Genomic DNA, 25,202 nt, shown 5'->3' on the forward strand with positions numbered 1-25,202 from the left:
TGTTTTTACCATATGGCGTTTTCGAAAACCGACCAAATTTGATAACTACCCACCATATCAATCACCACCCGCACAACATAAATAGGTCCAGTTCAGAATGACAGCACATTAGTTTCAGGAAGAGAGACAAAAAATGAGGTCACGGAGGGCAAGTGCCGTCAGCTCAACCACTTAGAGGAGCAGAAGGGGAACGTCCACGCATCGGCCGCAGCAACTAGAAACCCTGGCAGAAATGGAAGGAAATCTTCATTCCGCAGTCCCCACGGCATCACGGACAGGGGAAACCACGCGTCCACGCGCGCACACGGGCCCTCCACTTGTCCCCCACCGTCATCTCCATCACCCTCCTCTGTCACGTGCCTCTGCGCTCCACCGCGGCGGAGTCCCCGATGCTGATTGTGGGCCGCGAAATTTCATTATAGGCCCCACCCCCGTCGCTCGCCCGTCGCCCCCACCCCTCGGTATATCCGCCTCCGCCCGGCGCCTCCCTCTGCCTCCTCTGCTCCGCCCTGCCGCCGCAAGGATCCAAACCCCGTACGTCGCCTTCTCCGCCGCCTTTCTTCCCGAGGTACCGGCTCGCCCCACGCGTCCCGCTATTTATTCCGCCGGCTCGTCGCCAGCGCCGCTCCCTCTGTCGCGGCCGAGTGGAGCTCGTCAGATCCGCGCGCCGCACGCCGATCTGCGCCACCTCCGGTGAGACCGCGCGCCGGCATTGCTCTCATGGTAGCTGCCGGGGTGCTGGGGTTCGTTGCTCACTTGCTCTGCCTGGGTACACACATACAGGGTTTAAGCTTGGGATGGATTGGGCAGCGCCACCCGAGGTTTTGCATGCGCCCGACCGCAGCGGAATTCCGTGAACCCTGTACGGCAATGGCAATTGGCAATGACAGGGTTACTGGGGTGGGTGAATGGTTTCGGGATAGACAATTGTTTGTGGGAGCTGCGCTGGCGAAATGTAGGCTGTCTATTGTTGCAATTGCAGGATGGATGGGTAGCCTCTGGTCGGCTCTGCTAGTGTGTAGTGTTGCTGTCTGTGGTCTATTCAGGGATTCCCATGCCCATACCCATGCAGATTGCTAGGTGCCGTTCTGTCGGTACATGGTTGGTGGCGTGTCTGCGTCTTTGCTGTCACTGGGTTTAAGGTTTAAGGTGTAGTATCAGTGGGTACCCTCATGAATTAGGGGTTAAGCCCAATGTTCCTTTGTGGGTACATCATGAATGCACTTGGCCTTGTTCCCTGTTAGCTTTTGCTTATGTGTCATTCTAGCAAGTGGGTTACTGTAACATTTGCACCCTTTGATGGTTGATGGCTCTGCATCTTTTCGCTTCCTCTCGTTATTTAATACCTGAGTGTAACTGATGACCTACTTTTGTGTACCATATACTTTACATCCTTTTGTGGTACATATCAATTGTGAAAAATAATGTTTTGCATTCTCAGTATGTTGTACACAAAAAAGGAGGCTTTACCTGCAACTTTTGAGAAAAAAACCAAACCTTTCTGAAAAGGAGTGATGGTTTAGTATGAAGAAAATCTGATTTACTTTCTTCAGAGAGAATATTTCAAACCAACATTTATCTTATTGTCTGAGCTACTGAAATTTGATTTTTATCTTACTTGCACAAGCCACATGAAACCTTACCATCCCCATGATAAAAAAAAGAAAAGATCAATTTGGTGATTAGTAGAATGGGTAAAAGAACCTATTGCCATTTGGGGAGCTTGTTGTTTACTCATTATTTCCCCCTGCTCAGGTTGGGATTTTCTTGTCACTGCCACCGCTCCTAGACAACCATCTCCACTGAAAAGATTTTGCACTAAATTTGGGCCTCGTATGACAAAAATAAGAAAATTAAACTAAACAGCAGACACATAGTAGAATTATAGAAAAAAGGTGCTGACAAGTTTTATTGGCAGAGACCTTTATATATTTGGACATAGTTTACTATGAAATAGTTTTCGGTAATCTTTATGAAAGGTGGCTAATAAACTTGATAAGGTCTCAACATGTTAGGTTCCTTCAAAATGAGATGAAAACTGGAAACATCACAAATATTTTTCTAGCGAGTGGCCTATAAACCATAACGTTGCTTTTTTGTTTCTTTGATATTCAAAACTTCCTAAGAGTATAATGCCAGAGCTCTGATGGTGGCCAGATTTTCAGGAATTTTGCTCTCTTTTTATGGCACTGTGCTTTTGAGAAGGCCTTTAATTGTGCTGTCTGGGCCACGGAACGGCAATGTCGCAGCTTGGATTAGCTGCAACTGCCTCGAAGGCCTTGCCACTACTCCCTAATCGCCAGAGAAGTCCAGCTGGGACTACATTTCCATCATCTGCATTGCCGAGGCCCTCAAACCGAAGGAAAAGCCATACTCGTTCACTTCGTGATGGTGGAAATGAGGTATCAGATGCCAAAAAGCACAGCCAGTCAGTTCGTCAAGGTACTGTCAATATCTTACGTTACAAGCTAAATTTTTGCTTCAAAATAATATATGGAGTTCTTTCTTGGCTCATATTGTTTATTTGTTTTAACATTGTAATGTTTGAAGCCTCATTCTAGGTATCAATGTGGATGTGCTCACTACTCAGTTTCAAATGTTTGTCTGCATGTAGGTCTTGCTGGCATTATCGACATCCCAAGTGACGCAGTTTCGGAAGTCGATATTTCACAGTAAGCACTGTAATATTGTGTATTATATGTTTGTTTTGGAGAAAGAAAATTTTCTGCAGCTTATTTATACTAGTTTCCCTAATAATGAAATGCTGTCTTAGTTTTCCTAGTGCTCTATACACAATCTTTCACAGTAAATGCTGCAAAATATGTGATGTAACTGTTGCAACACAGCCAAGAACCTGCTTCTGTACCTGCTATTTAGAGCATAATGATACTTTGCTCACTTATATGATGTGGTTATAACTCATGTGGAAGAATTAGTAGCAGTATTGCTGTACAATGGTCACTTATTATGGAACCATGTCTGCATACAAATTTTCTGACTTCTGTTGCTACAAATGCCTAAGTTCTTTTTTAAAAAAAATTAAATGCTTGACCTAAATTGGACATATATGATAGATGCAAAGCTCATTTGGACTTTGTTGATTTATGACAATCATACATATTGTTAGTGTTGTGAACACAATGGTAATCCTTTCCTTTTGCCTTTTTCCAGTGGACCTAAGGATCCTAGGGGGCCAACAGATTCCTATCAAATGAATGGGATTATCAATGAAACACATAATGGAAGACATGCCTCAGGGTCCATGGTTGTTGAATTTTGTGCAGCACTAGGTGGCAAAACACCAATTCACAGTATATTAGTGGCCAACAATGGAATGGCGGCAACAAAGTTCATGAGGAGTGTCCGTACATGGGCTAATGATACTTTTGGATCTGAGAAGGCAATTCATCTCATAGCTATGGCAACTCCGGAAGACATGAGGATAAATGCAGAACACATCAGACTTGCTGATCAATTCGTAGAGGTGCCTGGTGGAACAAACAATAATAACTATGCCAACGTTCAACTCATAGTGGAGGTTAGCACTACTAATCTGTTAGTTTACTATTGATCGCCTCTTTCCTTTATTTCTTCTATAATCATTGGCATATTTAGCTAGGGGGTGTTTGAGATTGCTCTAGGTTCCAGCTTCAGTGTAAAGCTGTAGTTTATAATTTAAATTTATTTTTTTTAAATATTTTAATCTAAATAATAAACAAAATAACTTATCTAAATGTCTTCTAAAGGTTCACAACTTCAACTTCATGATTTTCTAAAGCTCCTAATGACTTGCTTCACCAACTTTTCCAAATTTTTAAAGCTGAAGCAGTCCCAAACAGGGCCTTAAGTAGAGAAGCTTATATTTGTCCTTTGCTATTGTGGAAGTCCAATTGTTACCATTAACTACGAAATATTGCAGATAGCAGAAAGAGTAGGTGTTTCTGCTGTTTGGCCTGGTTGGGGTCATGCTTCTGAGAATCCTGAGCTGCCGGATGCATTGACCGCAAAAGGAATCGTTTTTCTTGGGCCACCAGCAACATCAATGAATGCATTGGGAGATAAGGTTGGTTCAGCTCTCATTGCTCAAGCAGCCGGGGTCCCAACTCTTGCTTGGAGTGGATCGCATGTGAGTCTCACTCTCTTTCATTACTATCTGCTAGTCTCGTTGCTCTATCTTTCATATTCTAATGACACTACATTTAGGTTGAAGTTCCATTAGAGTGCTGCTTAGACGCGATACCTGAGGAGATGTATAGAAAAGCTTGTGTTACTACCACAGAGGAGGCAGTTGCAAGTTGTCAAGTGGTTGGTTATCCTGCCATGATTAAGGCATCCTGGGGAGGTGGTGGTAAAGGAATAAGAAAGGTGAACTCTCTGTGAACTGTGCACATTATGGAGTTTGGTGTGGGGAGCTAACTTTCCCTTTTTGATATGATTAAAATCAATTCCCCTGGTAGGTTCATAATGATGATGAGGTTAGAGCGCTGTTTAAGCAAGTACAAGGTGAAGTCCCTGGCTCCCCAATATTTATCATGAGGCTTGCATCCCAGGTTAGTTTTTTTTCTTTCTTTCTGGAATTTATAATCCATCCCTTTTTGTTCTTTTAAAGTTATCCTTGTATTTTCTGGAACATCTGATACGCTATTGAAAAATGCACTAATGATCATCATGTTTGGAGATTAACATATTTATGAAATATTAATTGATGGGAGTTCTTGAAACAGATACGGTTGAGCCGATATCGTTCTATTTTTATAATTTAGAAATCACTGTTTTTGAAAAGTTACATTTTCAGGAGCCAGACTAAGAGTCAGTTTGGCAGAGCTCACAGAGCAGCTTCTAGGTTGAATCCAGGAGAAGTTTTGCCAAACTGTTTTTTACTGAGAACTGATTCTTTTTCTGAAATGAACTAGGAGGCTGGGAGCTGAAAGGAGTAGCTTCTCCTGATTCACTCCACACATAGAATCAGACTCAGAGAAATCAATGTCAGTCAGAGAATCACTTCACAGTGAATCAGCTTCCACAGAGAATCTGTAGGAGCTCTGCCAAACTATCCCTAAGCTTTTCTAAGCATTGAGTGGCATGTTATACATGGACCATTTGTGTCAATTTACAGTCGGAATCATGGAAAGGTTGCGATAATGGATGGATAGAAACAACACAGCTTGTTTCTCAACACTTGTGTGGAGAAGATTTTTACCCTTTTTCTAAAATTAGGGGGCGTTTGGTAGAGCTCCCACAACTCCGCTCCCAGCGAGAATCACTCTTGCCGAGCCAAACGATAAAAAACTGAACTACTTCATGTTGGGAGTGGAGTGAATCTAGTCTCTACTTTGTACTAGAAAGTGGGAGTCAAAAAAATCTGCTTCCCACCACTCCCAATCTGCTCCCCACTCTTTAACCCCTCAGGAATCACTTCACAGCCTATTTGTCAAACAATTTTCGTCAAATAGATTCACTTCCAGTAGAGAATCACTCAAAATCACTCTATTAGAAAATCAGCTCTCGGAGCTAGAGAATCATGGCGCAGATCTCTACCAAACGAGCCCTTACTTTTTGGACTAAATTGTATAGGTTTCAATATTCTCACTATTATTGAACTGTGCTGTATCAAACAGCCAAGACATGTTTCATTCTTTACACCTTTATTTTGAAGATGGAAGCCTGAAAATTGTGCTCTGTTATCTGTAGTTGTACATTATATTTTATTTTAAATCTTATTCTCTATTGTAGAGTCGGCATCTTGAAGTTCAGTTGCTTTGTGATCAATATGGCAATGTAGCAGCACTTCACAGTCGTGATTGCAGTGTACAACGGCGACACCAGAAGGTCTGCCCCCACCCACCCAGCCATAAACACCCAATTGTAAAACCATGCATTTTATTATGTGTTCTATTTCCTCAATTTTAGTTCCATTCACATTTTTCTACAACAGATTATTGAAGAAGGCCCAGTTACTGTTGCTCCTCGTGAAACAGTTAAAGCACTTGAGCAGGCAGCAAGGAGGCTTGCTAAGGCTGTGGGTTATGTTGGTGCGGCTACTGTTGAGTATCTTTACAGCATGGAGACTGGAGAATACTATTTTCTGGAGCTTAATCCCCGACTACAGGTTTGCTACTTGAACATCATTGACTAATAAACCTGCTGCGGAATCCTTCAAAATTTTAAATTATCTCCATGCAGGTTGAGCATCCAGTCACTGAGTGGATAGCTGAAGTAAATCTGCCTGCAGCTCAAGTTGCAGTTGGAATGGGCATACCTCTTTGGCAGATTCCAGGTAATTATCAATTTACCAACTTATTCTATGTTGTCTCAGCATATGTTGGTGCAGCATAGCTTGCTCCCAAGTCTAGGTACAAGGAGGAGGGTTGCGTTAGGCGTGGCGAGCCAGCTATAAAAACTTAGCCACTCAAAATGGAGGTGAAACCCAATAGAAAACCGTTGGAGCGTAACCCTCTTAGTGACACGCCATATCGGAAACCGGTATGGTGTTAAATGGGCAAGGGCGGGGACGCCACCCCCTTGGTGGCGCGTCGTGTCGTGATCTGGATGCTGTGTCAAGTGAGCAAGGATCGGGTCGTCGTTTCCTTAGTGGCACGCTACATCAGCGCCCGAGTGTAGTGACAAATGTGCAAGGGTCTTCGCATCTGTCTCAATGGGTGCGAGGGGTAAGGAAGCTAGTTGAGTCGACTAGGATCCGTGTTGGTAGTTGGAACGTAGGGTCCCTTACATGGTTTTTAAAGCGGTAAGGCGGTCCAAGGCGTTGGAGCACCGCCTGGACGCCTAGGCGGCGCCTAGGCGAGGTAGGCGGGCAAGGCGCCTAGGCGTTAGACCACCGCCCGGACGCCTTAAGAACAGAGGTCCCTTACAAGTAAGCTAAGAGAGTTAGTCGATGGAGCGAGCAGGAGGGGTGTTAGTATCCTATGTGTCCAGGAGACAAAATGGAAGGGGCAAAAAGCGAAGGAGGTGGAGAACACCAGTTTCAAACTTTGGTACTCAGGAACAGTGTCAAACAAAAATGGAGTAGGTATCCTGATTGATAAGACCCTCAAGGATGGAGTGGTGGACGTCAAAATACAGGGAGATAGGATTATCCTAGTCAAACTAGTTTTGGGGGATGTAGTCTTGAACATTATAAGTGCATATGCCCCTCAGGTTGGTCTCAGCGAGAGCGAGAAGAAGTTCTGGGAAGACTTAGATGGCATGATTAGAGCAGTACCCACCAATGAGAAGCTTTTCATAGGAGATCTCAATGTTCATGCAGGTTCAACAAATGCAGTTTATGAGCTGGCTCATGGAGGTTTCGGGTATGGTAGTAGGAATCAAGGAGAGGATATTTTGGACTTTGCTATAGCCTACAACCTAGTGATAGCCAACACTTTCTTCAGAAAGAGAGATTCTCATTTGGTGACTTTTAGCAGTGGCCATCGTTCGAGCCAGATCGACTTCGTGCTCACTAGGAGAGAAGATAAACAAGCTTGTTTGTATTGTAAGGTGATACCTGGAGAGAGTGTTGTGCCCCAACATAATCTTGTGGTGGCTGACTTTCGTTTTCGGATCAGTACCCATAGGGATAAACAAGCAAAAATTGCGAGGACGAAGTGGTGGAAACTCAAAGGGGAGACATCCGAAGTTTTTAGGGAAAGAGTTTTTGTGGAGGGCGCTTGGTCCGAAGAAGAAGATGCAAACATGTGGGTGAAGATGGCAACTTGTATTAGGAAGGTGGCGTCAGAGGCGTTTGGAGTGACCAAAGGGAGTAGCGGTGAACCTAAGGATACTTGGTGGTGGACCGAGGATGTTCAAAAGGCAGCTTACTGGATGAGGAAAGAGTGATCACATCTCATGAGCAAAAACAAGAGGTGCTGCATAATTTCTACTCTAATTTGTTGGGGTATGCCCCCCCAGAGGAGGTTAACTCTGAGGTTAGAAGAGTGTCACAGAGCTCCAATAGATTTATCTGCTCTTGAGCTTCCCTTTACAGAAGAAGAAGTTTGGGATGCTATTGCCAGTCTTCCTTCAGATAAAGCGCCTGGGCCAGATGGATACACAGGGAGATTCTACAAAACTTGTTGGCCTATACTTAAGGCAGATTTGATGGCTGCCCTTGCTGCCCTTCACCTTGGGAATTCTCAGAATTTGGGGCCTCTAAACACAGCATATATTACTTTGATCCCTAAGAAGGCAGAAGTCATGTCTGCTGGTGATTACAGGCCCATCAGCCTCATTCACAGCTTTGCAAAACTTTCCACAAAGGTCCTTGCTAATAGGCTTGCTCCTCTTCTCAACAAGATGGTAGAGGCTAACCAAAGTGCTTTTGTTAGAGGCAGATCCATACATGACAATTATATGTTGGTTCAACACTCAATTAAGTCCCTACACAGGAAAAAAGTGGCCAGCCTTTTTCTGAAATTAGATTTAACAAAGGCATTTGATTCTGTTTCCTGGGCTTTCCTTCTTGAGGTGTTGACCCACCTTGGCTTTGGTAATAAGTGGAGGAATCTTTATCTCCAACCTTCTGGCCACTTCATCAACTCAAATTTTATTAAATGGGTTTCCAGGGGAACAAATCAGACATCGCAGAGGTTTGAGGCAAGGGGACCCCCTCTCCCCAATGCTCTTTGTCCTGGTGATGGATGTCCTCAGTAGCCTTTTCAAAGTGGCAGAAGAAAAAGTATTGTTGTCTAGTCTGGAAAGTGCCATTGTGAAGTCCAGATTATCTCTATATGCAGATGATGTAGTCCTGTTTGTCAAGACCAGGGAGGAAGAACTAAACTGTGTCAAACTCATTCTTGACTGTTTTGGTGAAGCTTCTGGCCTAGTAGCTAATTTGCACAAGAGTTGTGCCATCCCAATAAGATGTGAAGAGGAATTGCTGCATGAAGGGTGTAACATTCTGCAATGCACCCCTTCTTCCTTCCCTTGCACTTACTTGGGGTTGCCTATCTCAGATAAGAAGCTTAGCAGGAATATTTTGATGAATTGGGTTGACAAGATTGCGGATAGGCTACCAAATTGGAAAGCTAGGCTCCTCAACCTTGCTGGAAGGACAGCCCTTGTGCACTTTGTACTTTCAGCCATCCTAGTTTATCTTTTCCTTGCTATGAATGTCCCTAAGTGGGTGATTAACAAAATTGATAAAATCAGAAAAGGATTTGTGTGGAGAGGGAGAAAAGAGGTTAATGGAGGCAGCTGCCTTGTGGCCTGGGATTCAGTCACAAGACCTTTGAAGTATGGCGGGCTTGGGATTCCTAATTTACAACACATGTGTTGGGCCCTCCAAACCAAATGGTTATGGCTTCAAAAAACAGATCAGAGCAGATCTTGGCATGGCTTGACTATACCCATTCAGCAACATGTTAAAGATCTTTTTGCAGCATCTCTGATTTCCTATGTGGGAAATGGCTCTAATACCTTATTCTGGACAGATAAGTGGCTAAATGGATGCTCCATCAGAGATCTTGCTCCAGAAGTGGCGTCCAAGGTGTCTAAACGAGCTCTTACCTCATTGACAGTGAGTCAGGCTCTTGTAAACAGGCAATGGATAGCACATATTAAAACCCCCCTTTCCTTGATTGGAATTCAACAATTTCTTCTCTTATGGGATACTTTAGGGGACGTGCAGCTTTCTCAGGAGGAAGACCGCCATGTTTGGAGGCACGAGGCATCAGGGCTGTTCTCTTCTAAATCCTGCTACAAAGTCCTTCTCTTCGGTTCTACTGTTTTTGAGCCTTGGAAGAGATTATGGAAGACCTGGGCTCCTCCTAAATGCAAGTTCTTCCTTTGGTTGGCAATAAGGAACAAATGTTGGACAGCCGATAGATTACAGTTGAGGGGAATGCCACACCCAGATGTTTGCCCAATGTGTGATCAAGCCCAAGAGACAATTCAGCACCTCCTTAGTGCGTGCATTTTTGCCCGACAATTTTGGCACACAATTCTTGCTGCTATTGGCTTGGGGCACCTCACTCCAACAGCTGATGAGGAGAATTTTGCAGACTGGTGGGGAAAGGCAAGCCTTAGGGTTGTCAAGACCAGAAAAAGGGGCTTAACTCTATGATCATCCTGGGGGCTTGGTGTCTATGGCTTCAGAGAAACAGAGCAGTGTTCCATGGGGAGTCTTCCTCATTACCCAGGATTTTCAGGTGTTTCTCGGATGAGTACGTTTGCTGGGTAATAGCAGGAGCTAAGGAGTTTGGGAGCTTGGGCTTAGTTGCTGCCCTGGGCGAGGTCGGGTCAAGTTTCAGCAACAATCTGTAATCACCTTCGGGTTTATAAGGGTTTTTGGGAGAGTTGCTCAGCAAAATCTCCTTTATTGTAATGTTTTCTTTTCCTCTCTAATATATAAGATGCGCAGTTCTCCTGCGCGTTCTATAAAAAAAGGCAATAAAGGAGAAGAAAGAATATTACAGGAGCTTATTCCATGACAAGAGCGCGGTCAACATAGAAAGGTACAAGGCAAAGAAGACCGCAAAGCGAGTTGAGTGAGGCAAATGGTTGAGCCTATTATTGTCAAAACCGAAGACTAAGTACAAAGGAAGGGGAGAAAGATGTCTATAAGATAGCTAGGATTCGGGAAAGGAAGACGAGAGACCTCAACCAAGTTAAATGCATTAAGGATGAGATGGATCAACTCTTGGTGAAAGGACAAGACATCAAACAGAGGTGGCAGAGGTATTTTGACATTCTTTTCAATGGTGAGAATGAGACTATGGACACCCAATTGGATGACTCCTTTGATGATTTAAATAGATGCTTTGTACGTAGGATCCAAGAATCAGAGGTCAAAGAAGCTTTAAAGAGGATGAAAGGGGGTAGGGCCCGGATGGTATCCCAATAGAGGTGTGGAAATGCCTTGTGGATATTGCTATCGTTTGACTAACCAAGTTGTTCAACCATATTTTTCGATCAAACAAGATGCCTGAAAAGTGGAGGAGGAGTACATTAGTACCAATCTTCAAGAACAAGGGAGATATTCAAAGTTGTACCAACTATTGTGGGATTAAGCTCATGAGCCACACTATGAAGCTATGAGAGAGAGTTATTGAGCATCGCCTGAGAGGAATGACACATATGACCATGAACCAATTTGGATTCATGCCTAGAAGGTCAACCATGAAGTAATTTTCTTAATAAGGCAGGTCATGGAGCGATATAAGGAGCAGAAGGACTTGCACATGGTTTTTACTACCCTAGAGTCAAAAGGTTTTTATTGCACATGGTTTTCTTGTCGCATGAGATGTGACTTTGGTACTACAATTAGTGAGGATGGAGATGTAAGCTTGGGAGGCCAGGTAGTACCAAAGAAGGACACCTTCCGTTATTTGGGATCGATGCTACAGAGAGATGGTGATATTGATGAAGATGTTAGCCATAGAATCAAAGCGGGGTGGATGAAATGACGTCAAGCATCGGGAGTCCTATGCGACAAGAGTGTGGCACAGAAGTTGAAAGGCAAGTTCTACAGGACAACGATTAGGCCTGCTATGTTATATGGGGCTGAGTGTTGGCCTACTAAGAGACGACATATCCAACAACTAAGTGTCGTAGAGATACGTATCTTGTGTTGGATATGTGGGCACACAAGATTGGATCGAGTGAGAAATGATGACATACGCGATCGGCTAGGAGTAGCGCCAATTGAAGATAAGATTATTCAACACCGGTTGAGATGGTTTGAGCATGTCCAATGAAGACCCCAGTGGCACCGGTGCATAGAGGCATCATAAGACAAGACAATAACGTGAAGAGAGGTAGAGGTCGACCAAACTTGACATGGGAGGAGGCAATCAAAAGGGACTTGAAGGAATGGAATATCCTAATGGAGTTGTGTTTGGATAGATCATAGAAGTGCTTGGAAAGAAGCTATCCACGTGCCCGAACCGTGATTAGGCCTTTTTCCTTTTAGTGCTCTCAAAAGCTTTTGCCCTCCTCTTTCTTTTTCTCTTTCTCTTTTTGGTGACATCTTGTTGGGTTTCAACTCTAGCCTACCTCAACTTGCTTGGGATTAAAAGGCTATGTTGATGTTGATGATTCAGTTCCTTATTATTTTATTCCCTAAGCTGTCGTCTACTTATGTAGAAATCAGACGTTTTTATGGAATGGACTATGGAGGAGGGTATGACATTTGGAGGAAAACAGCAGCTCTTGCTGCACCATTTAATTTTGATGAAGTAGATTCTCTATGGCCAAAGGGCCATTGTGTAGCAGTTAGAATTACTAGTGAGGACCCAGATGATGGTTTCAAACCTACTGGCGGGAAAGTGAAGGTAAGGTTTCAAGATGACAGATGTTCTATATACAGTTCAAAGTTTCAAACAAATTTATGTTGGGAAATTTGGATTCATACCATTAAAAGATCACCACTTTGGATCCATACCATTACTATCTCACTTACATGTGGGTCCACATGAGTCAATGACATGTGGGGTCCATGGTATATATCTAAAGTTTGGATCTTTTAATGGTATAGATCCAATTGTTCCATTTATGTTTGGTTACATGACCAGGTCTTGGTTTTTATATTTTAGGAGATAAGTTTTAAAAGCAAGCCTAATGTTTGGGCCTACTTCTCAGTAAAGGTAACTTGTTAACTTTGTTACACTGTCACATTATTCTTCATTGTGCAGATAATTTGGATGGGACTCTTTCTATTTTAACCATTCATCATCTCATTTAGCGAAGCAAATATTTGCACTGACTCCCCTTTTATCTGCTTTCAGTCTGGTGGAGGCATTCATGAATTTGCTGATTCTCAGTTTGGTATGTTTAAATCAAGAATATTCTTCTTTGTAATATGTATTTGTCCTCATTTTTGAAATATTGCTCTTTCCATTACAGGACATGTTTTTGCATATGGACTCTCTAGACCAGCAGCTATAACAAACATGTCTCTTGCATTAAAAGAGATTCAGATTCGTGGAGAAATTCATTCAAATGTTGATTACACAGTTGACCTCTTAAACGTAAGAAATATTGACCATCTTTTGAATCCCCATTTTGACTATGTTGATTTGTCTCATGTTTGATTTTCCATTATGGCTAAACCTGTGGTGCTGTTTCCTTATTATTCCAGGCTTCAGACTTCAGAGAAAACAAGATCCACACTGGTTGGCTGGATACAAGAATAGCTATGCGTGTTCAAGCTGAGAGGCCCCCATGGTATATCTCAGTGGTTGGAGGTGCTTTATATGTAAGATAAAGAAATCATACCATGCTAACATCTTTTGTCAAGCTACTGTGAAGATCATTAAGATCTAATTTAAATCGTCGTTACATGCTACAGAAAACAGTAACCACCAATGCAGCCACTGTTTCTGAATATGTTAGTTATCTCACCAAAGGCCAGATTCCACCAAAGGTATGTTTTGTGGAATTAACTCTGTATACTTTTAAGGTGAAAAATGGTTGACAAATAATTCTTATATGCAGCATATATCCCTTGTCAATTCAACAGTTAATTTGAATATAGAAGGGAGCAAATACACAGTAAGTTTGACATTGCATAAGAGAATTTATTTTAGTTGTTACAATAAAGTTAGATAGACATCATTCTGAGTTTCGAATGTGTTGTATTGTAGATTGAAACTGTCAGGACTGGGCATGGTAGGTACAAGTTGCGAATGAATGATTCAACAGTTGAGGCGAATGTACAATCTTTATGTGATGGTGGCCTCTTAATGCAGGTAACTTATTATTTTTTTTATACTTTATTATTAATTAGTTGGATAAATGGTTTTGATTTCATGATGGTTCTGATTGTTGAACTGCAATGACTCCAGTTGGATGGAAACAGCCATGTGATTTATGCAGAAGAAGAAGCTGGCGGTACACGGCTTCAGATTAATGGAAAGACATGCTTGTTGCAGGTAAATACTCTCTTCTTTTTTTTTATGTTCTTGGTATCAATTGGGCAACTTCCGCCAGACTTTTCTGTATCATTTATTATTGCATTTCCCTCCACTACCTTACCTTTAAAAGGTGGGTTCTGTTGTTTGCTTCTGCAGGAGACATCACCTAAGAAAATTGTGACTCATCCTTGTTTTCTTGCAGAATGACCATGATCCATCAAAGTTATTAGCTGAGACTCCCTGCAAACTTCTTCGCTTTTTGGTTGCTGATGGTGCTCATGTTGGTGCGGATGTGCCATATGCGGAAGTTGAGGTTATGAAGATGTGCATGCCTCTCTTGTCACCTGCTTCTGGTGTCATTCATTGTATGATGTCTGAGGGCCAGGCGTTGCAGGTTATATTCATACATGTCCATTCCTTGCATTGTTGCTTTCATCACATAGTATTTCATGTAAAATTTACCAACTTATATTTTGTTTTAGGCTGGTGATCTTATAGCAAGGCTGGATCTTGATGACCCTTCTGCTGTGAAAAGAGCTGAACCATTTGATGGAATGTTTCCACTAATGGACCTCCCTGTTGCTGCCTCTAGTCAAGTACACAAAAGATATGCTGCAAGTTTGAATGCTGCTCGAATGGTCCTTGCAGGATATGAGCACAATATCAATGAAGTAAACATTCCATCTTATTATGACCACATTCCTTTTATTTTCTTTCTTTATCTTGTGTTTCCTTTACTTATGATTTAAAATATGTTTTTTGCATGTTTATGAGTTATGGGTTAGATGGGTGCCATTTTTTTTGTGTTCGGTTTACTTTTGGTTCCAACTTCAAATGTTCTATAATAGTATATGCTGATCATGCTCATGTTAGTGCAGAACTGCAAGTTTGTCTGCTACATAAATTGTTTTCTTTCTTTCTTTCATAATTTTATCTTCTAGTTTGACAATTTCCAATCACACTTCTTTGATTTGAAGTTATTGCACTTTCGTGTCTATCTAATTAACTTCTGGTTCCAAATGTTCTACAATAGTGTATGCTGATCATGCTCATGTTAGTGTGGAACTGCAAGTTTATTTGCTACATAAATTGTTTTCTTTCTTTCTTTCAGAACTTTATCTTCTAGTTTGACAATTTCTAATCACACTTTGTTGCACATTGGTGTCTATCCCATTAACTCCTTAGCACTTAATTATCCATTATCAATTGATTCATGTTAAATTCTTCTTTGTTTCAGGTCGTTCAAGATTTGGTATGCTGCCTGGACAATCCTGAGCTTCCTTTTCTACAGTGGGATGAACTAATGTCTGTTCTAGCAACGAGGCTTCCAAGAAATCTCAAGAGTGAGGTATGAGACAGTTGGCAAGATATAGCCAATCTGGATTGAAGGAAAGATGATTCATTTTAGTAGATGACAAAAAGCCATTAGAGAAACTATAATAGTTTATAACATTAGTTTGCATAGTGTTATGTTCATAAACCCTGTAGTTTGCTGCTGTTTGTTTTGTAAAATCTGAAATTGTATTGATTGTTATATTAAAAACTCAGAATATTTCACTCTAGCATTTTACCAGAAGGTGAATCTTTCAGCAAGTTTGCCTTAATTCTAGGAACAATTGGATCTATACCATTAAAAGATCCAAACTTTAGATATATACCATGGACCCCACATGTCATTGACTCATGTGGACCCACATGTAAGTGAGATAGTAATGGTATGGATCCAAAGTGGTGATCTTTTAATGGTATGGATCCAAATTTCCCTTAATTCTATGATTCTAGTTCTTCTGGTATGTCCTTTTTATTGTAGCTCTGATGTTTTTATCTTTTATGCATGCAGTTAGAGGATAAATACAAGGAATACAAGTTGAATTTTTACCATGGGAAAAACAAGGACTTCCCATCCAAGTTGCTAAGAGACATCGTCGAGGTAAGTTATGTTTCTTCTATGGTATCCCTTGAACTGTTTGCTGTTGTCTTATCTAGTGTTTTCTCTGTAGGAAAATCTTGCATATGGTTCAGAGAAGGAAAAGGCTACAAATGAGCGACTTGTTGAGCCTCTTATGAACCTACTGAAGTCATATGAGGGTGGGAGAGAAAGCCATGCACATTTTGTTGTCAAGTCTCTTTTTGAGGAGTATCTTACCGTGGAAGAACTTTTCAGTGATGGCATTCAGGTTGTTGTACATGACAAGACTGACCAGATCAGTATTAGAAAAAAGAACACAAAATGTTCACTCCTTTTCATTCTCTTAGTTAGGAGAAATTTTTTGCATGGCTTCAGCTGGAATTTACTCATACAATCTGACTTGTTTTTTTTCTAATTATGTCATGGCAGTCTGACGTGATTGAAACCTTGCGTCATCAGCACAGTAAAGACCTGCAGAAGGTTGTAGACATCGTGCTGTCTCACCAGGTAAATTTCTGTATGGCTGATGATTTTTATGCAAATGAAACAATCTTTGATATTGGTAGTGATTTTATTCACAGGGTGTGAGGAACAAAGCTAAGCTTGTAACAGCACTTATGGAAAAGCTGGTTTATCCAAATCCTGGTGCGTACAGGGATCTGTTGGTTCGCTTTTCGTCCCTCAATCATAAAAGATATTATAAGGTGCGGTGATTAGAAATAACCTAGATATTCCCCTTATAAATTATTTTGATATTTTACCTAATGAATTCCATGCATCTTAATAAACACAGTTGGCCCTTAAAGCAAGTGAACTTCTTGAACAAACCAAACTAAGTGAACTCTGTTCCAGCATTGCAAGAAGCCTTTCAGATCTGGGGATGCATAAGGGAGAAATGACTATTAAGGATAGCATGGAAGATTTAGTCTCTGCCCCATTGCCTGTTGAAGATGCTCTTATTTCTTTGTTTGATTACAGTGATCCAACTGTTCAGCAGAAAGTGATTGTGACATACATATCACGATTGTACCAGGTATCATATCAACTAACTTGATGTCTTTCATAATCCTACTGAGCAGTCTGACATGTTAGATGTCCTAATGACATGGAATGCTCATCTTTTCATTATACACATGAAATGTTGAGAAATGAAATGATAATCGACTGAAATTAACTGAGTGTGAAAAATTGTGATCTCCCAACTTGTTAACGAACATCGTCCTGGCTAACTTGCCAATATTTTTTCAGCCTCATCTTGTGAAGGATAGCATCCAAATGAAATTCAAAGAATCTGGTGCTATTGTTTTTTGGGAATTTTCTGAAGGGCATGTTGATACTAGAAATGGACAAGGGGCTATTCTTGGTGGGAAGAGATGGGGTGCCATGGTCGTTCTCAGATCACTTGAATCTGCATCAACAGCCATTATGGCTGCATTAAAAGATTCTGTACAGTACAACAACTCTGAGGTCAACACAATGCACATTGTGTTATTGAATGCTGAAACTGAAAGTAATATAAGTGGGACAAGGTTTGTTCATGTGCAATATTAGGTCCAAAGGTTTTTTTTTCTAAGTTGTGTAACTCTTTTTAATCGAGTCCATTTCTTTCAGCAGTGATGACCAAGCTCAACATAGGATGGAAAAGCTTACCAAGATACTGAAGGATAGTAGTGTTGCAAGTGATCTCCAAGCTGCTGGTTTGAAGGTTATAAGTTGCATTGTTCAAAGAGATGCAGGTCGCATGCCAATGCGCCACACATTCCTCTGGTTTGATGAAAAGAACTGTTATGAAGAAGAGCATATTCTCCGGCATGTGGAGCCTCCCCTCTCTGCACTTCTTGAATTGGTCTGTCTATCAAAATAACTGCATGCTTGTTTGCTACATTATGTTATTATGTTTTGCTTATTTTCTTTTCTATGCTTATTTTTCTTATTATGAATACAGGGTAAGTTGAAAGTGAAAGGATACAACGAAATGAAGTATACTCCATCACGTGATCGTCAATGGCATATCTACACACTAAGAAATACTGAAAACCCCAAAATGTTGCATAGGGTATTTTTCCGAACTATTGTCAGGCAACCCAATGCAGGCAACAAGTTTACGTCGGCACAGGTCAGCGACACTGGATTAGGATGTCCTGAAGAATCTCTGTCATTTACATCGAATAGCATCTTAAGATCACTGATGACTGCTATAGAAGAATTAGAGCTTCATGCGATTAGGACAGGTCATTCTCACATGTTTTTGTGCATACTGAAAGAACAAAAGCTTCTTGATCTCGTCCCATTTTCAGGGTAAGTGTGCACATAATCCTTTTCAGAATATGTTTATGCGTTGACTATTATATTGGTCTCTTAATAAGCATTTCGTGTTACTCAGGAGTACAATTGTTGACGTTGGCCAAGATGAAGCTACTGCTTGTTCACTTTTAAGATCAATGGCTTTGAAGATACATGAACTTGTTGGTGCAAGGATGCATCATCTTTCTGTATGCCAGTGGGAGGTGAAACTCAAGTTGGACTGTGATGGACCTGCAAGTGGTACCTGGAGAGTCGTAACTACAAATGTCACTAGTCACACCTGCACCATTGATGTAAGTTGTCCTTACTGTTTTTGTATTTTGTATATAACACACATGAAGATTTAAGCAACATGCAGTTCTTATATTCCGAAATCCGAACTGCCATCCATGTCATTATGTTCTGAAGCACATAGTATTTCTAATGGATTTAGATCTACCGAGAAGTGGAAGATACAGAATCGCAGAAGTTACTATACCATTCAGCTACTTCGTCAGCTGGTCCAATGCATGGTGTTGCACTGAATAATCCTTATCAACCTTTGAGTGTGATTGATCTAAAGCGCTGCTCTGCTAGGAACAACAGAACAACATATTGCTACGATTTTCCGCTGGTGAGCTGCCCCTCTTCCTCGCTCACTCACCCTCACCCTCAATACCTATCTTTAGTTATTTTTAACCTAAGTTGGTAATTACAAAAAAATGTAGGCATTTGAAACTGCACTGCAGAAGTCATGGCAATCCAACTGTTCTAGTGTTCCTGAAGGCAGTGAAAATAGTAAATCCTACGTGAAATCAACTGAGCTGGTGTTTGCTGAAAAACATGGGTCCTGGGGCACTCCTATAATTCCCATGGAACGTCCTGCTGGGCTCAATGACATTGGTATGGTCGCTTGGATCTTGGAAATGTCAACACCTGAATTTCCCAATGGCAGGCAGATTATTGTTGTAGCAAATGATATTACTTTCAGAGCTGGATCATTCGGCCCAAGGGAAGATGCATTTTTTGAAGCTGTCACCAACCTGGCTTGCGAAAGGAAGCTTCCCCTTATATACTTGGCAGCAAACTCTGGTGCTAGGATTGGCATAGCTGATGAAGTGAAATCTTGCTTCCGTGTTGGGTGGTCTGATGAACGCAGCCCTGAACGAGGGTTTCAGTACATCTATCTGACTGAAGAAGACTATGCTCGTATTAGCTCTTCTGTTATAGCACATAAGCTGCAGCTAGATAATGGTGAAATTAGGTGGATTATTGACTCTGTTGTGGGCAAGGAGGATGGGCTTGGTGTTGAGAACATACATGGAAGTGCTGCTATTGCCAGTGCTTATTCTAGGGCATATGAGGAGACATTTACACTTACATTTGTGACTGGGCGGACTGTAGGAATAGGAGCCTATCTTGCTCGACTTGGTATACGGTGCATACAGCGCCTTGACCAGCCTATTATTTTAACAGGGTTTTCTGCCCTGAACAAGCTCCTTGGGCGAGAAGTGTACAGCTCCCACATGCAGCTGGGTGGTCCTAAGATCATGGCGACCAATGGTGTTGTCCACTTGACCGTTTCAGATGATCTTGAAGGTGTTTCCAATATATTGAGGTGGCTCAGCTATGTTCCTGCAAACATTGGTGGACCTCTTCCTATTACCAAACCTTTGGACCCTCCAGATAGACCTGTCGCATACATCCCTGAGAACACATGCGATCCGCGTGCAGCCATCCGTGGTGTAGATGACAGCCAAGGGAAATGGTTGGGTGGTATGTTTGACAAAGACAGCTTTGTGGAGACATTTGAAGGATGGGCAAAAACAGTGGTTACTGGCAGAGCAAAGCTTGGAGGAATTCCTGTGGGTGTTATAGCTGTGGAGACACAGACCATGATGCAGCTCATCCCTGCTGATCCAGGTCAACTTGATTCCCATGAGCGATCTGTTCCTCGGGCTGGACAAGTGTGGTTCCCAGATTCTGCAACCAAGACAGCTCAGGCATTATTAGACTTCAACCGTGAAGGATTGCCTCTGTTCATCCTGGCTAACTGGAGAGGCTTTTCTGGGGGACAGAGAGATCTCTTTGAAGGTATTCTTCAGGCTGGGTCAGCAATTGTTGAGAACCTTAGGACATATAATCAGCCTGCGTTTGTCTACATTCCTATGGCTGGAGAGCTTCGTGGAGGAGCTTGGGTTGTGATCGATAGCAAAATAAATCCAGACCGCATTGAGTGTTATGCTGAGAGGACTGCCAAAGGTAATGTGCTCGAACCTCAAGGGTTAATTGAAATTAAGTTCAGGTCAGAGGAACTCCAAGACTGTATGGGCAGGCTTGACCCAGAGTTGATAAATCTGAAAGCAAAACTTCAAGATGCAAAGCATGGAAATGGAAGTCTACCAGACATAGAATCGCTTCAGAAGAGTATAGAAGCGCGTACAAAACAGTTGTTACCTTTATATACCCAGATTGCAGTACGCTTTGCTGAATTGCATGATACTTCCCTGAGAATGGCAGCTAAAGGCGTGATTAAGAAAGTTGTAGACTGGGAAGAATCACGCTCTTTCTTCTATAAAAGGCTACGGAGGAGGATCTCTGAAGATCTTCTTGCAAAAGAAATAAGACGAATAATTGGTGACAACTTCACGCACCAATCGGCGATGGAGCTTATCAATGAATGGTACCTGGCTTCTCAGGCCACAACAGGAAGCACTGCTGGATGGGATGATGATGATGCTTTTGTTGCCTGGAAGGACAGTCCTGAAAACTACAAGGGATATATCCAAGAGCTAAGGGCTCAAAAAGTATCTCAGTCGCTCTCTGATCTTGCTGACTCCAGTTCAGATCTACAAGCATTCTCGCAGGGTCTTTCTACACTATTAGATAAGGTAAGTTTGCTTACAGTTTTACCTTTTTTTAATTTACAATTAACCTGAGCTACAACTTGTGGTATCTGTTGTATCTCACCTTTTTTAGGAGCTCGTATTTCAGTTGCATTCTGCTGGACACTTAATTGCATATATACATGACATCTTATCAATTCATGATTCTAATACATACCCATTGCCTTCTCACATCCCGTCTTTGGATGCTCATTCAGATGGATCCTTCTCAGAGAGTGAAGTTTGTTCAGGAAGTCAAGAAGGTTCTTGGATGATGATATGATACCAACACATCCAACACAATATGCGCATGCTACATGTTATTTTTCAAGTACATACATAGAAGGATATTGCTTGGCCTTGATTGATCATGTCTGATCTAAGTCGATCATTATTTTCTTGAAACTTCCTTTCGGACGTGGTGCTATGGTTGATGAATTTGGATGTGTGCGTTCTGCCAGGTGTAAGCCCAAAGGTTTATACAGACCGAGTTAAGGTTAGGAAGAGCACGAGTGAACTTGTTCTGGTTTTGCAGTGGTTAAGGCAGAAAGTTGTTTCACTGTAGTTCTGAGATGTATTACCAGCGGCGCTGTAATTTTAGGGTGTATAATGCGGATGCTAGTAAACAATTGAGTGGTTCATTAAATTTTGAACTCGAATAATATGTTTCTGTAGGCACATGTGACGTACCACTACATGAAATAAATGTCGCTGAACTAGGGCACCAGAGTTTTGGTAGGACTAAGGTTTTGTTTGGTTATGGGATAAGGTGAGCATCTCCAGCGTTCCCAAACTTGAATTTCCCAATAAATTTCTAATGCGACGGGCTAGACAAAAAGCTTGTTGAGCCGGCTCGGTAGCTTTGGTTAAGAAATGCTTTGTTTTTCTTTCAAAATAAAATTGAGTTCGATTGGTTGAAAAATGCTATGGTTTTCTTTAAAAATAGAAATAGGTTGATTTTTAGTGACTTGGGCTCGGCTTGTTAATACTCACTCATTATTGGGTGTTTGGTTTGCGAGGCTAAAATTTAGTTTGGGACACATTAAATATTTAAATATTAATTATAAGTATCAAATATAGACTTAATTAGATTTAATAAATTTGCCTTGTCTTTTAGTTTTTTATCTGTATAATTAGTTTTATAATTGGATTATATTTAATATCTATAATTATAATTCAAACATTGAATATGATAGGACTAAACTTAAGTGGGATAGAACTAAACTAGAAATATTTTCATAGTTTCCAATATGCTAACTTTAATTTTATTATTCTTTCCTTCCATTATCCTCTTATTCGTGGATCACCAAGGACATTTAAGTTCATGCCACCCTTGCACCTCTCCAGTTGTCGCTATTAGAGCATCTCCAACAGATGTCTATAATCCTAATTTCAAATCTTAAACTAGAGAAAAACAGAAAAAACAGCCCTCCAACATATCTCTATCAACACATCCTACTCTTCCACACGTGGAAAAACCTCTCCCCTAGGAAATCTTCGTACCCTCCCCTTCCAATCCCTAGCTCGACTACAGCTAGGCTTAGGTATTCGGGTTACCCGATTTTTTCAGGTCGAGTAATTCAAATAATCACATCCTACTCTTCCACACGTGGAAAAACCTCTCCCCTAGGAAATCTTCGTACCCTCCCCTTCCAATCCCTAGCTCGACTACAGCTAGGCCTAGGTATTCGGGTTACCCGATTTTTTTCAGGTCGAGTAATTCAAATAATTGAAAATTCAGGTAATAAGAATTAGGATCTGAAATATATCTGCCTAAAATTTTACCTAAAATTTTGAATTCGAGTTCGGGTAGTCCCGAATTATCCTATTGCCGTTGAGCTCTCTCAACAAACACGTTGGATCCGTGGAGATTCATCAGAAACCAACCGGCAACCGTGCTTGCTTTGCAGCCGTGCCGTTATTGCTTGCTTGCTTGAAAAGTGAGGTTAGCTGCTTCTAGGCGTGGAAAACTAGGGAACGCACAAACATAGCTGTAAAAAAATCGAAAAGTAATACACGTCAATGACTTCATCCCTGTAACGTACAAGTTAACAGAGTAGCAAAGACAATAATAAGTCTGAGGTGGACATTACAAGTAACAAATCTATATAATTTTCTAACAAGTTGCTAATCTGTATTCACAGTCACATTACACTACTCATGAGTCTCACATATATTATTAAATTAGCATATATCTATATTAATTTGTTTCAAATAATAGATTTATACAAAATATTTGAAATATTTCGGATAATTTGGATAGTTCGGGTACCGGGTAATATTAGTTGAATTACCCAAATTAAATTCGGGTTTTTTTATAATTACTATCCGAAATTGTGATTGGATATTTTGGGTTCGGATACTTGAGATCTAGAGTCGAGTAATACAGGTTTGGGGTTTGGGTATCGGGTATTTTTCCCACCCCTAGCTGCAGCCCTGGTACGCGCCAGTGTTCGACTAGCAGGAGGGAGCTGAGGAGTACCTCGCCACGGTCGCCTAGGTTCCTGTTCTTCGGCGGCCTCCCTCTCTTCCTCTTCACCGGTGCTGCGGCGATGGGCTGTTGGGCATCTCCTAGGGCGTCAGCATATCTGCATCGCTTGCAGTCCTCTAGGAGCAAGTAATGCGAGTGATGACCATTGCTTGCACGAACTGGATGCTACGATCGCGACTACACACACCGCTTTTCGCTTTCTGGCAGGGGCTGGCCTTGTAGGTGAAGATGGGGTGTGATTCTTTGCAGTGAAGCGGAGGCGGGTGGAGACAACCCTGGGGCTCTGGCATGGGAGAGGTAGCGGTGGGAGGCGGAGCTTTATGGGCCACTCGGTATGGCGAAAGGAAAGTGGTTATGGGCATCTCGACAACGAGGGCGTCCTATCGGCAGAGCAAAGAAGGGAGATGTCGAAAGGAAGGAAAAGAGCATTTCTAATGTTTTCTTTGGAGCGTCTTCTTGATACCATTGAGAGAGACTAGATAGATGGGTGAATAGGTGATCCTGCAATACTTAACTCGAGCAACACAAATTGGATCTAAAATATGAGGTTGAGTGAATAAAAACCAAGTTTGAGAGCAGAGAGGAAGAGAGATGAGAACTCTTCACATGATTGCTCTCTTAGGATGAGTATTAAACTAAGAGCAATATTCTAATTGAATAAGAGAACTTGACAATAATCACAATAAAGTAAAGAGACGAGAGACACAATGATTTTTACTGTGGTTCGGGCAATGCCTACACCATATTGTGGTGACCTCCTTTGGTCAAGGGTTGCACTCAACCCCTCTCAAGTGATCCAAAGATCAAACTTGAGTGCCATGTATGTCTTCCTTACAACTCAATCCTATTTGTGAGGAATCTCCACATGTTGGAGTCCCTCACGCCTTACACAAGTGATCATTGTCAAAATCAGAGTAAGGGAGAGAGTAGAATATGCACACAAGAGCACAATGCAGCAACAACACGCACAAATGCAAAGAAGAGAGCGCAACAACAAAGCGACGGAGTAACGGCTCACAAAATGCGCTCAAATCTCTCTCAAACACTTTGGAGGCGTGGTCACAGAGTCTTGGAGTTGTAGTGTGCTCAAAGTATGTTTGGTGTTCTGCTCCATGCGCCTAGGGTTCCCTTTTATAGCCCCAAGAGGCCTAAGAGCCGTTGGGGTTCCATTTGGAAGGCGCTGATTGCCTTCTGTCTGTGGGTGCACTGGACACTCGGTCTACAACGACCACCGAATCATCTGATTGGTCGCTTTCCTTTTTGGGTGGGCACCGGACAATCTGGGGGCGCACTGGACATGTCTGGTGACCCTCCTGACCGTTGTCGTGCTGACGTGGCCGGCGATGATCGCATAGCCGACCGTTGGAGTTGGCGAGGAGTTGTTGCACGCCTTGCACACCGGACAGTCCAGTGAATTTTAGCCAGCGCACCCGTGAACTTCCCGAGAGCGGCCAATTTGGGCCAGCCAACCAGGCCAGCATCGAACATGTCCGGTGGTGCCCAGTCTGGCCAACTTCTCTTGTTATGTGCCAAACTTCTTTGCTTCTTTTTGGCTCGACTTGAGGAGTTCTCTAGCACTTAGATGAACATAGTTAGCAATGAAATCAATTTACTAAGTGCTAGAAACATACATTTATTACCGTGATCCATAAAAGTTTGCAATATGCTCAAACTCAGTCCAAATGCCACTTTACTTGCACATAGACGTTAGTAGCCGAATAGCAGTGCAAGAGCCATAACATCCACTTGGTTTGTTTTTGCAAAAAAATCATTTTATTACTTCTAAA

At 41.9% G+C, this 25,202-nt stretch overlaps 1 protein-coding gene across 14 annotated transcripts; it reads left to right on the forward strand.

The window, feature by feature from the left end:
* Positions 1-268: 268 nt before the first annotated feature.
* On the forward strand, positions 269-21,662 carry LOC100037775 (acetyl-CoA carboxylase 2). 14 transcript variants are annotated; one of them, XM_035963452.1, is made up of 35 exons: positions 312-693; positions 784-900; positions 2,166-2,442; positions 2,615-2,672; positions 3,172-3,538; positions 3,920-4,126; positions 4,204-4,365; positions 4,458-4,550; positions 5,734-5,829; positions 5,936-6,109; positions 6,184-6,277; positions 12,079-12,266; positions 12,528-12,578; positions 12,720-12,759; positions 12,838-12,962; positions 13,073-13,189; positions 13,283-13,357; positions 13,429-13,485; positions 13,578-13,682; positions 13,779-13,865; positions 14,050-14,241; positions 14,330-14,518; positions 15,085-15,195; positions 15,688-15,777; positions 15,848-16,024; positions 16,186-16,263; positions 16,338-16,460; positions 16,550-16,789; positions 17,005-17,285; positions 17,368-17,602; positions 17,702-18,054; positions 18,140-18,353; positions 18,494-18,673; positions 18,768-20,930; positions 21,143-21,662. In XM_035963452.1, exons 3-35 carry the CDS (start codon positions 2,241-2,243, stop codon positions 21,197-21,199), a joined length of 6,981 nt encoding a protein of 2,326 aa, XP_035819345.1. In that variant the 5' UTR covers positions 312-693; positions 784-900; positions 2,166-2,240; the 3' UTR covers positions 21,200-21,662. The 14 variants fall into 14 exon arrangements, with proteins under 14 accessions (XP_020401491.1, XP_008663049.1, XP_008663053.1 ...); XM_020545906.3 differs by having other exon boundaries at positions 502-693; positions 17,371-17,602; XM_020545902.2 differs by lacking the exon at positions 784-900 and having other exon boundaries at positions 269-568; positions 2,158-2,442; positions 17,371-17,602.
* Positions 21,663-25,202: the final 3,540 nt, after the last annotated feature.

This window comes from Zea mays, chromosome 10 (assembly GCF_902167145.1).
Source record: "Zea mays cultivar B73 chromosome 10, Zm-B73-REFERENCE-NAM-5.0, whole genome shotgun sequence".
Lineage (NCBI taxonomy): Eukaryota > Viridiplantae > Streptophyta > Magnoliopsida > Poales > Poaceae > Zea > Zea mays.

Bases quoted from the DNA above. Each gene is read 5' to 3' on its own strand.
- LOC100037775 (XM_008664827.4), top strand. From the start codon at position 2,241: ATGTCGCAGCTTGGATTAGCTGCAACTGCCTCGAAGGCCTTGCCACTA. The intron at 13,358-13,428 runs GTATGTTTTGTG...TCTTATATGCAG, and splicing joins AAGGCCAGATTCCACCAAAG to CATATATCCCTTGTCAATTC. The intron at 14,242-14,329 runs GTTATATTCATA...ATTTTGTTTTAG, and splicing joins CTGAGGGCCAGGCGTTGCAG to GCTGGTGATCTTATAGCAAG.